The 11,974-nt window shown below is 40.1% G+C and overlaps 1 protein-coding gene across 2 annotated transcripts in view; it reads left to right on the top strand.

Annotated features, from left to right (window-relative positions):
• The window catches only part of Tlr7 (toll like receptor 7), a 34,503-nt gene that overhangs the window by 20,842 nt on the left and 1,687 nt on the right, over nucleotides 1-11,974 (top strand). For both annotated transcript variants that reach the window (XM_021229557.2, XM_021229558.2), the window contains exon 3: nucleotides 9,790-11,974. This exon is cut by the window's right edge and continues 1,687 nt beyond it. In XM_021229557.2, coding sequence (XP_021085216.1) covers nucleotides 9,790-11,974 — 2,185 coding nt within the window. The remainder of the gene's footprint in view (nucleotides 1-9,789) is intronic.

Below are 11,974 nucleotides of genomic sequence, written 5' to 3' on the forward strand. Positions count from 1 at the left end.
ATGTCTATATATAGTAATGTTACTGATTTTTTGAGTTAGTCTTGTATCCTGCCACTTTGCTGAAGGTATTTATCAGCTGTAGGAGTTGCCTGGTAGATTTTTTTTGGGTCACTTATGTAGACTATCATATCATATGCAAATAGTGAAAGTTTTACTTCTTCCTTTACAATTTGCATCCCCTTGATCTCCTTTTGTTTTCTTATTGCTGTAGCTAGAACTTCAAGTACAATATTGAAGAGATATGGAGAGAGTAAACAGCCTTATCTTGTTCCCGATTTTAGAGGAGTTGCCTTGAGTTTCTCTCTATTTAGTTGATGTCGGCTGTTGGTTTGCTGTATATTGTCTTTACTATGTTTATGTTCCTGTTATCCCTGATATCTCCAAGACCTTTATCATGAAGGGGTGTTGGATTTTATCAAAGGCTTTTTTAGCATCTAGTGAGATGATCATGTGGTTCTTCTTTTTCAAATTGTTTATATGGTGGATAGATTTTTGTATGTTGAACTATTCTTGCATTCCTGGAATGAAGCCTACTTGCTTATGGTGGATGATTTTTCTGATGTGTTTTTGGATTTGATTTGCCAGTATTTTATTGAGTATTTTTGCATCAATTTTCTTGAGAGATTGGTCTGTAGTTCCCTATCTTAGTTGTATCTTTGTGTGGCTTGGGTACTAAGGTGATTGTAGCCTCATAAAAAGAGTTTGGCAATGGTCCTTTTGCTTCTATTGTGTGAAGAGTATTGGTATTAGCTATTCTTTGAATTTCTGGTAGTATTCTGCACTGAAATCATCTAGCCCTGGACTTTTTTTAGTTGGGATACTTTTGATGGCTGTTTCTATTTCTTAAGGTTTTACAGGTCTATTTAAATTATTTATCTGTTCTTGATTTAATTTTGGTAAGTAATATTTATCCAGAAAATTGTCCATTTCCTTTAAATTTTCGAATTTTGTGGAGTACAGGTTTTCAAAGTATGACCTGAAGATTCTCTGGATTTCCTCAGTGTTCATTGTTATGTTCCCCTTTTCATTTCTGATTTTGTTAGTTTGCATGTTCTCTCTCTGCCTTTTGGTTAGGTTGAATAAAGGTTTGTCTATCATGTTGATTTTCTCAAAGAGCCAACTCTTTCTTTCATTGATTCTTTGTATTGTTTTCTTTGTTTCTATTTTATTGATTTCAGCTCTCAATTTGATTATTTCCTGGAATCTACTCCTCCTGGGTGAGTTTGCTTCTTTTTGTTCTAGAGCTTTCAGGTGTTCTGTTAATTCTCTAGTGTGTCTACTCTCCAGTTTCTTCATGTGGGCACTTAATGCTATGAACTTTCCTCTTAGAACTGCTTTCAGCATGTCTCATATATTTGGGTATGTTGTGCCTTCGTTTTCATTGAATTCTAGAAGTCTTTGATTTCTTTCTTTATTCCTTCCTTTACCCAAGAATGGTGGAATTCCACGTTGTTCAATTTCCATGAGTTTGTAGGGTTTCTCCAATTTGTTTTTTTTTTTCATTCTAACTTTAAAGTGTGGTGGTCCAATAAGATACAGGGGGTTATTTTTTTGTATCTGTTGATGTTTGCTTTATTGCCAAGTATGTGGTTGATTTTAGAGAAGGTACCATGTAGTGCTGACAAGAAGGTATATTCTTTTGTGTTTGGATGGAATGCTCTATTAAACCCAATTGAGTCATTACTTCTGTTAGTTCCTTTGTTTCTTTTATTAAGTTTCTGTCTAGTGGTCTTGTCCAGTGGTAAGAGTGGGGTATTAAAATCTCCCACTATAAGTGTGTGGGGTTTAATGTGCAATTTGAGTTTTAGTAATGTTTCCTTTACGAATGTGTCTGCCTTTGTGTTTGGGGCATAGATGTTTAGAATTGAGACTTCACCCGCATGGATTTTTCCTATGATGAATATGAAATGACCTCCTCCATCTCTTTTGATTAATTTTCGTTTGAAGTAGTTAGATATTAGGATAGCTACACCCACTTGCTTCTTAGGTACATTTGACGGGAAAATCTTCCTAGCCCTTAACTCCGAGGTAATGTCTGTCTTTGAAGTTGAGATGTGTTTCTTGCATGCAGCAGAAGGATGTATTTTGTCTTCTTACCCATCCTGTTAGCCTGTGTCTTTTTATAGGGGGGTTAACATCATTGATATTGAGGGATATTAATGACCATTGATTGTTGATTCTTGTTTGTTTTGGATTCATTATTGGTGGTGGTATTGTGTGTGAGTTTTTCTCCCATTTCTGGTTTTTGGTAAAGGGAGATTGTCTATTGCCTATGTTTTTGTGAGAGTAGTTAATTTCCTTGGGTTGGAGTTTACCGTCCAGAACTTTCTGTGGGATTGGATTTGTGCACATGTATTATGTAAATCTGGTTTTGTCATGGAATGTCTTATTTTCTCCATCTATAATGATTGAGAGTTTTGCTTGGTATAGTATTTTGGGCTGGATTCTGTGGTCTCTTAGTGTTTATAGAACATCTATCAAGGAACTTTTGGCTTTCAGAGTTTCCATGGAGAAGTCAGGTGTAATTCTGATAGGTTTGCCTTTTTTCCTTCGCTGCTCTTAATATTCTTTCTTTATTCTGTATGTTCAGGATTTTTACTATTATGTGGCGAGGGGACTTCATTTTGTGGTCCACTTTATTTAGTGTTCTGTAGGCTTCTTGTACTTTCATTAGCATGTCTTTCTTTAGGTCGGGAATGTTTTCTTCTGATTTTGTTGGATATGTTTTCTGCCCCTTTGAGGTGGTTTTCTTCCCCTTCTTCTATACCTATTAGTCTTAGATTTGGTATTTTCATGGTGTCTCATATTTCCTGGATATTTTGTGTTAAGGATTTGTTGGATTTAATATTTTCTTTGATCGATGAATCTATTTCCTCTAGTTTATCTTCAGTGCCTGGTATTCTGTCTTCCATCTCTTGTATTCTGTTGGTTATACTTGCATTCGTAGTTCCTGATCATTTACTCAGCTTTTCTATTTCCAGCATTCCCTCAGTTTGTGTTTTCTTTATTGTCTCTATTTCAGTTTTCAGGTCTTGAACTGTTTGGATTTTTCCCTTCAACTGTGTGATTGTTTTTTCTTGGCTTTCCTTGCTTTCTTTGAGAGATTTGTTGATTTCTTGAATTTCATGTTTTGTTTTTGTTTCTATTTCTTTAAGGGATTTTCTCATATCTTCTTTGAGGGCCTCTATCATTTTCGTGAGGTTGTTTTAAAGGTCATTCTTTTCTGTTTCATCTGTGTTGAGATATTCATGTCTTGCTGATATAGAGTCCCTAGACTCTGGTGGGAGCATATTGGTTTTTCTGTTGTTGACTATGTTTTTATATCGCCGTCTTCTCATCCCTTCTTTCAGTGAGAGCTCATGGGGTCTCTTCCTCTCCTGGTTGGTATGGGTATACGGTTCTCTTCCAATGGGTTCAAGTAAGTCCAATACTCTGATGGGTCTCATGATGGGTGCAGGTGGGTCTGAGACACTCTAGGCAAGTGGCAGGCCCAGAAAGATCAAAGCAGGGGGATTTGGGAGTTGAGGCCCTAAGAAGAGCCCACACTACCTCAAGCACAGGGTGGGGGGTGGAGGGGACCCAAGACTGAGGTGTGGCCAGACTCAGGGTGGTACTTTCTGGTGGAGTGTGTCCACTCTAGGCACAGAGCCGGCCCAGGAAGATGAAAGCAGGGGGATGTTGGGAGTTGGGGCCCCAAGAACAGCCCACACTTACATCAAACAGAGGGCAGAGATCCTGCAGCCTTTAGTCTCAAATAAACATACAAAGGCTTACATTAATTTTAAACTGTTTAGCCAATGGCTCAGGCTTCCTATTGGCTAGCTCTCTGTTAATTATTAACCCATTTCTATTAATCTATGTATTGCCATAAGACTGTTATTTACCCTAAATGTTCTTGCATGTTACTCCTTTAGTGACTTCATGGTGTCTCTCCTGCCACTCTCTAAGTTTCTCCTCCCCACATTCTCCTCATCTAGTAGCCCCACTTATACTGCCTCCTTGACTACATTCTGCCTGTCCATTGGCCAAAACAGCTTTACTCATCAACCAAAAAGGGAAACATATATTCACAGCTTACAGAAGGACATCCCCCATCAAGAGTGTGTATTGCCAACAACAGTGAATGAGGATTCCACTTTCTCTGCAGCCTTGCCAGCATTTGTTGTTAGTTGTTTTGTTAATCTTGAGAATTCTAACTGGAGTGAGATGAAATATCAAAGTTAGGAACATTCAGGAAAACTTAGTTCTCTGGTTACTCTACCACTTCCAGCTCTTAAATCAGTTAACCTGGGGATGTCCCACTCCTTCAACAGCTCTCATACAGACTTATGGGAGAAGAGTATCCAATGCACCATTGTCCTTTTTAAAATAATATTTTAGTTTTTAATTACATGTACGTATACATGAATTGCACATGAGTACTGGAGCCTTTGGAGGACAGTAGGTGGCACTTGATCCCCTGGAGCTGGATTGTGAGCCACTTTACTTGGATGTGGAGCATAAAACTCAGATCATCTGGAAGAGTAGCAAGTGCTCTCACCACTGAGCCTCTGACCATTATCCTCTATCTGTATTGGCCTCTTCTGGAATACAGCTTGCCTCTCTGGTACACACTATCACATTTAGCAATACAATAAGGATACAATTATAATCATTGCTCATCATCATGTCATCCATCAAATCATTGTTGTGGTTGAGACCCAGGATCTAGGATCCTCATTAAGAGTATATACTCTATTTCTCTCTTCTGAGGTCCATCCTCCTATCTTGACTCAGCCTCTCATTTAACTGTAGTAAACATTTCCCCTAAATCTCTGTACAGATATTGTAGGAAGATGTGCCCTATTTATCACCATATTTATCTAAGGATATGTTTGAGTGTCCAAGTTGGACAAAAATATCTTTGAAGGGTAACTAGATCAATGGAGCTAAATACTTGCCATGAGCCCTAGGGGAGAACTTAAAACTATTATCCTGTTAAATGAATGCTGTTGAGAGAAGCCTTTTCCTTGCCAGCTGCTTTGGTTTTTCCCCACCAGTCGCCTGGGTTCTGCCACGTTGTAGTCCCCAAATAACACACAAGGTGCTGTATTAATTATGAAGCTGTTGACCTTGATTATTTCTGATTGGCTAGCTCTGACTTAAGTATGTACTCCATAATTGTTAATCTAAGTATTTCTCTTACTGGAGAAAAGGTCTGGACTTCTTACCCCTATGGCAGCTACATCGTGACTCCCTGTGTTTCTCCTTCCCAGAGTCCTCCTGGACTCCTAGTCCCGCCTATCTTGCTTCCCTATTGGTCAGCAGTGCTTTATTGACATATAGGACTTCCCCATCAGAATGTAGTACTAAAATGATCCCCAATGACTTGCCACCATACCCAAAGATCAGTGCATCTCTCATCTTTCATCAGAGATGCTTCTTCTTACAGTAGATGATGATTGACACAGATAGCCATGACTAGACAATGGGCATCCCAAACCTCAAATCTCAGAGAAGTTTGCAGAAGAAGGGGCAGAATGGTTGTAAGAGCCAGTGCTGGAGGATGACTTCAAAGAAATAGTTTCTCATACATAACAGAGAGGATGCATATCCAAACTCACAGCAATTATAACAGCATGTGCAAGACTTAAGCAAGCTCATGACAGAGAAAATTATTTCATGGAGATGGGAGGTAGGCATGGGATCCTACCACTAGCTGCTGGGAGAGGGGGAGTCAGCTTTCTGTAATGACATGTCCCCTGGTAGGTCGACCACACTTCCAGGCAGGCCTCAATGTTAAGTAGTTAGGCAACACAAACTAAACTTGGTATTACAGAAAGAAGAAACTCCAGGTTGCATGAGTAAGGTGAGGGTAAAGAGGATGCATATGGGAAGAGTGGAGGGATGTGATTATGACCAAAACACACTATATGAAATTCTCAAAATAATCAATTGAGTATTATTTATTCATAAGGATAAATAGAATTCTGACTGGTGAACATGAGAGGAGAAAGTACTTTAAGTAGAGGCTGAAAAAATGTCTCAGCAGTTAAGAGTGTCTGCTGCTCTTTCAGGGTACAGGAGTTCAATTCCCAGTACTCGTGTCAAGAGTCTCACAACTTCCTGAAACAGCTCCAGAGAATCCAATGCCTTCTTCTTGCCTCTGCAGGCACCTGAACAGACATGAAATTCACACAGAGAGAAACAAAGGGTCTCCTTCTAGTCTCTCTCTCTCTCTCTCTCTCTCTCTCTCTCTCTCTCTCTCTCTCTGTGTGTGTGTGTGTAAGAGACAGAGACAGAGAGAGAGAGAGAGAGAGAGAGAGAGAGAGAGAGATACAGAAGCAGAGAGAAAACTCTAAAATTAATCTATACAGGCAAGATTTTGGTCCATAATAAAAAAACTTAAGTTCGACTCCTGGAATCCAGTTGTAGAGAGGGAGGAGTGATGAGCAAAAGAGACAAGACCATGCTCTCCACATAAACAGCTGATCTGAGCAAGTGGGAGCTCACCAACTCCAGACTGACAGCTAAGGAACCAGCATAAAACCAAAGCAGACCCCTTGTATGTGGGTAGTGGTTAGGAGGCCTGGGAAGTCTATGGGACCTCTGACAGTGGAACCAGTATTTATCCCAGTGCACAAATGGGCTTTGGGATCCCATTCCCTATGGAGGGACATTCTCTCAGCCTAGATACAAGAGGGAGGGCCTAGGCCCTACCTCAAATGATGTAACATACTTTGATGATTCCCTCATGGGAGGTCTCACTCTCCCTGAGGAGTGGATGGAGGGTGGGATGTGGGCTTGGTGTGGGGAATGGGAGGATGAAAGGCAGAGGGAACTGGGATTGGTATGTAAAATGAGATTGCTTTTAATTTAAATAAAAATTAATTAAAAAAGAAAAGAACCATTTGAAACATTCTACAGTGGGACAATGACTGAAGCTTGGAAAGCTTGTTGGATAATAAGGGTTAGATGAATAAGATCCTAGAGAAAAAGTTTTGAAATAGTCATAGTTGATATTGTGTCAGCAAAAAATTGAAAAGCATATGCTGGAGAGATGGTTTAGTGGCTAAGAACACTGGCTGTTCTTTCAGAAGACCCAGGTTTAATTCCCAGCACCTACATGATGGCTCACAACTGTCTTTCTCACACCCATGTTATACAGACATATATGTAGCTCAAACACCCTACATATAAAATAAAAAAAGATAAATACTATAAAAATGGGAAAGGGAAAGGGATGTTGAAGAAGACAATGAAGGAGCTCATTCAAACTCACCAAATGTGTGTGTGTGTGTGTGTGTGTGTGTGTGTGTGTGTGTGTGTGTACATTTCTCCATGAAAAAGCCACATGCTTCTCAAGGCCAGAAATCAAAATTGTCTTTCTATATTACTGTACACATCACTGATTGAGAGAATATCTCTTATTAAATCCAGTACTCACCGACTGACTAGATTGACTGGCTGGCCAGTGAGCTCCAAGGATCAGCCTTTGTCCTGAATTCAGGTCCCCATGCTTGTGTATCAGGTATATTATCAATGGAGCTATTTCCCCAGCCTTTCAGTGGATGGCTTTAATTATGGGAAGAAAACGTAGAGCAATGAAGGAAACAGAGGACACAATTTCCCATAAACTTCAGGTATGTAAAGATCAATGGGAACAAAAAACACCACCACAACCATAATAACAACAAAAAACCCTATGAGATCCTTAAGAGATATTGACTGCAATGGTTCTCAACTGTCCTAATACTGCAGTCCTTTAATACAGTTCCTCATGTCGTGGTGATGTCTCCATACACACAAACCATAAAATTGTTTCATTGCTACTTCATAACTGTAATTTTGCTCTGTTATGTATTGGAATATAAATGTCTGATATATGACCCCCAGATGTGTCCTGACCACAAGTTAAGAACCACTGTTCCTGTGTTAGGGAAGAGAAAGATGGCTTGCTTACCCCCTATTTAAGGAATTTGGGGTTGTAAACATGTGGTTTATTAGATACCACTAATAACAGATTGTCAGGTTCATTCAATGGCAGGGCAAAAACAGTATTTGAACTAGCAGTTTGTCATAGAAAAGCAGGCTGGGTCATCCCACGTACAAGTTTCAGTGACTCTGAAGTTGACTACTCACAGACTTCTGAAACATGAGAGCAAGCCCGTGCTTTAACCTGCTCTGACTTAGTGCCAGGGAACAAACAGAGATCTTCAGTGCCTCTCACTTATCAATGGGAAGCCTCCTATGCTACACATAGATGTTTACAAGTATTACCTTTAGAAATGGGTGCCTATTTATTCCATTTTGCTTGAAATGTCCTTAGTTTAGTCTCAGCACTATGGTCTTCTTAAGTCCTACTAAATATCCCATCCTACCAGTAGCATGGCTGATGTGAGTATGGCTCACCCAGGCAGTGCCCTAAGGATACTACTCACACCTTTCCTAGGTTATATAGTAGAGTCCACACCCTTCAGGTACAGTCTCTTTCTTGATCAGCCCAGCCACTATGGGAAGCTGATAGGCCCCAGCCCTCACAGTTGTTTCATGGGAGTGGGTTTTTCCAGATAACAAAGCCCTAAAAGGATTCTGACTAACAGGTAGGAAAAGTGACCACCAGATACATCACATACTAACTGGATCCAATGTTCTTCCAGAAGCCCCCTATCCAAGAATGTCCTTGAGACTTTTCAAACACCCTCCTCAGAAACACCCTCTTCTTTCAAAATCAGTGTCTCTCGTTTAATATGGTGATGTCAGTAAACCTTGAACCCATTTCCCAATGCTACAACACCTTCCTCTCTCCCTACTCTCTCACAAAGAACCTCCCCAAGCAGGATAACACTCTCCTTCAAAACCTAATGCATTGTCAACCCTTTGCCTGAAAGTTGATGTAACTCTGTGTTTTTTCCTCCAATTAGGTGTCTCAAACCCTAAAACCTAACAAAGCATGCAGGGAAAGCATGACGAATTGTCTTGGATGGGGTTCCTGCAATGACTTCGAAAAACAATCCAAGGGGAGAACCAGATTACAGAATGGCAGAAGCACATGTTTCATAACAAAATGCCATTTGGAAAACCAGTTATATTGCTGAGCTGTGTCTTAATTTGTAATAGAGAGAGAATGGATCTTTTTAAAAATTTTTGTCCTTAGAATATTTTGTGGATTGACAATCATGAAAGATTTTTGCATATCTTCCAAGGAAGGCTTAGCAAGAAAACATTAATTATACTGGAGTATTAATGCATTATTCTTCTCAAATGAATATATTTTTAGCATTCCTTACCCACCCTCCTCCCCACTCCCCTCTCCCCACCATCCTTACCCTCCCACCACCCCTTACCCCCACCTCCCCCCCCCCGCAAACTTCATAGTTTGGTGCTTCTCTGTTGTAGCACTCTGTGTAACAACAAATAGACAATGCTGCTTCTGAATCTTAAAAATTGTTTGGGGCAGCAAGGTAGATGGTTCAGTGAGTAAGTATGGTGGTGTGAATGAGAATGGCCCCATAGGCTTATGTTTGAGTACTTGGTTCCCAGTTAATGGAACTTTTGGGAACAATAAGGAGGTATGGCTTTGCTGGAGGAAGTGTGGCCTTGTTGAAAGAGGTGTGTCACTGCACTGCAGGTTTCAAAGTCCACATCAGTCCCAATCTGACTGCAATTTGCATATCACACATGAGCTCTCAGCTGCTGCTCCAGTGTTGTGCAACCTGCCTGCTACAAAAAGAGAAGAAGCAAATGGAACTTTTAAATTGTTCCTCAGTATATTTTATAACAATAATTTATTCTTTCTTGTATTTTCAGGTATTTCCAGTATTGACACTGAAGAGACAAATTTTTATCTTTTTAAATATGACCTTAGTTTCTACAGTCCTTGGGTCTCGATGGTTTCCTAAAACTCTACCTTGTGACGTCAGCCTAGATGCCACAAATACCCATGTGATCGTGGACTGCACAGACAAACATTTGACAGAAATCCCTGAGGGTATTCCCACTAACACCACCAACCTCACCCTTACCATCAACCACATACCAAGCATCTCTCCAGACTCCTTCCGTAGACTGAACCATCTGGAAGAGATCGATTTCAGATGCAACTGTGTACCTGTTCTACTGGGTTCCAAAGCCAATGTGTGTACCAAGAGGCTACAGATTAAACCTGGAAGCTTCAGTGTACTCTCTGACTTAAAAGCCCTGTACCTGGATGGAAACCAACTTCTAGAGATACCTCAGGAACTCCCAACCAGCTTACAGCTTCTGAGCCTCGAGGCCAACAATATCTTCTCCATCACCAAGGAAAATCTAACAGGACTGGCCAACATTGAAACACTCTACCTGGGTCAAAACTGTTATTATCGTAATCCTTGCAATGTTTCCTATTCGATTGAAAAAGATGCCTTCCTCGTTATGAGAAATTTAAAGGTTCTTTCACTGAAAGACAACAATGTCACAAGTGTCCCCACCATTTTGCCATCTCATTTACTAGAGCTCTATCTTTATAACAACATCATTACAAAAATCAAAGAAGATGATTTTAATAACCTCAACCAATTGCAAATTCTTGACTTAAGTGGAAATTGCCCTCGCTGTTATAATGTCCCATACATGTGTACACCGTGTGAAAATAATTCCGCCTTACTGATCCATGACAATGCTTTCAATTCATTGACACAATTAAAAGTTTTACGTCTACACAGTAACTCTCTTCAGCATGTTTCCCAAGCATGGTTTAAAAACATGAGAAACCTCCAAGAACTAGACCTCTCCCAAAACTACTTGGCCAAAGATATTGAGGAGGCCAACTTCTTGTATTTTCTCCCCAACCTTGTCCAGTTGGATCTGTCTTTCAATTATGAGCTTCAGGTCTACCATGCATCTATAACTTTACCACACTCACTCTCCTCACTGAAAAAGTTGAAAATTCTGCATATCAAGGGATATGTCTTTAAAGAGCTGAAAAACTCCAGCCTTTCTGCATTGCACAAGCTTTCCAATCTTGAAGTTCTTGACCTTGGCACTAACTTCATAAAAATTGCTGACCTCAACATATTCCAACAGTTTGAAAACCTCAAACTGATAGACCTTTCAATGAATAAAATATCCCCTTCAGAAGAGCCAAGAGAAGTTGACTCCTGTCCTAATGCCAGAACTTCTGTAGACCGGCATGGGCCCCAGGTCCTAGAGACTTTACATTATTTCCGATATGATGAATATGCACGAAGTTGCAGGTTCAAAACCAAAGAGCTGCCTACTTTCTTACCTTTGAATGCAGACTGCCACATATATGGGCAGACCTTAGACCTAAGTAGAAATAATATATTTTTTATCAAGCCCTCTGATTTTCGGAATCTTACATTCCTCAAATGCCTCAACTTGTCAGGAAATACCATTGGCCAAACTCTTAATGGCAGTGAATTCCAGCCATTAAAAGAGCTGCGGTACTTAGACTTCTCGAACAACAGGCTTGATTTACTCTACTCAACAGCTTTTGAAGAGCTCCACAATCTCGAAGTTCTGGATTTAAGTAGTAACAGCCACTATTTTCAAGCAGAAGGAATTACCCACATGCTAAACTTTACCAAGAAATTACAGTCTCTGAAGAAACTGATGATGAATGACAATGATATCTCCACTTCTGCCAGCAGGACCATGGAAAGTGACTCTCTTAGAGTTCTGGAATTCAGAGGCAACCATTTAGATATTTTATGGCGAGAAGGTGATAACAGATACTTGGCCTTTTTCAAGAATCTGTTTAATTTAAAGAAATTAGATATCTCCAGAAATTCCCTGAATTCCTTGCCTACTGGTGTGTTTGAGGGTATGCCTCCAAATCTAGAGACTCTCTCCTTGACCGAAAATGGGCTCAAACATTTCTCTTGGGGTAGCCTCCAGGTACTGAAACATCTGAAAATATTGGACCTCAGCCACAACCAGCTGACAACTGTCCCTGAGAGGTTAGCCAACTGTTCCAAAAGTCTCACGAAACTGA

The sequence above is a fragment of the Mesocricetus auratus genome, unplaced genomic scaffold (assembly GCF_017639785.1).
Source record: "Mesocricetus auratus isolate SY011 unplaced genomic scaffold, BCM_Maur_2.0 Super-Scaffold_100003, whole genome shotgun sequence".
Taxonomy (NCBI): Eukaryota; Metazoa; Chordata; class Mammalia; order Rodentia; family Cricetidae; genus Mesocricetus; species Mesocricetus auratus.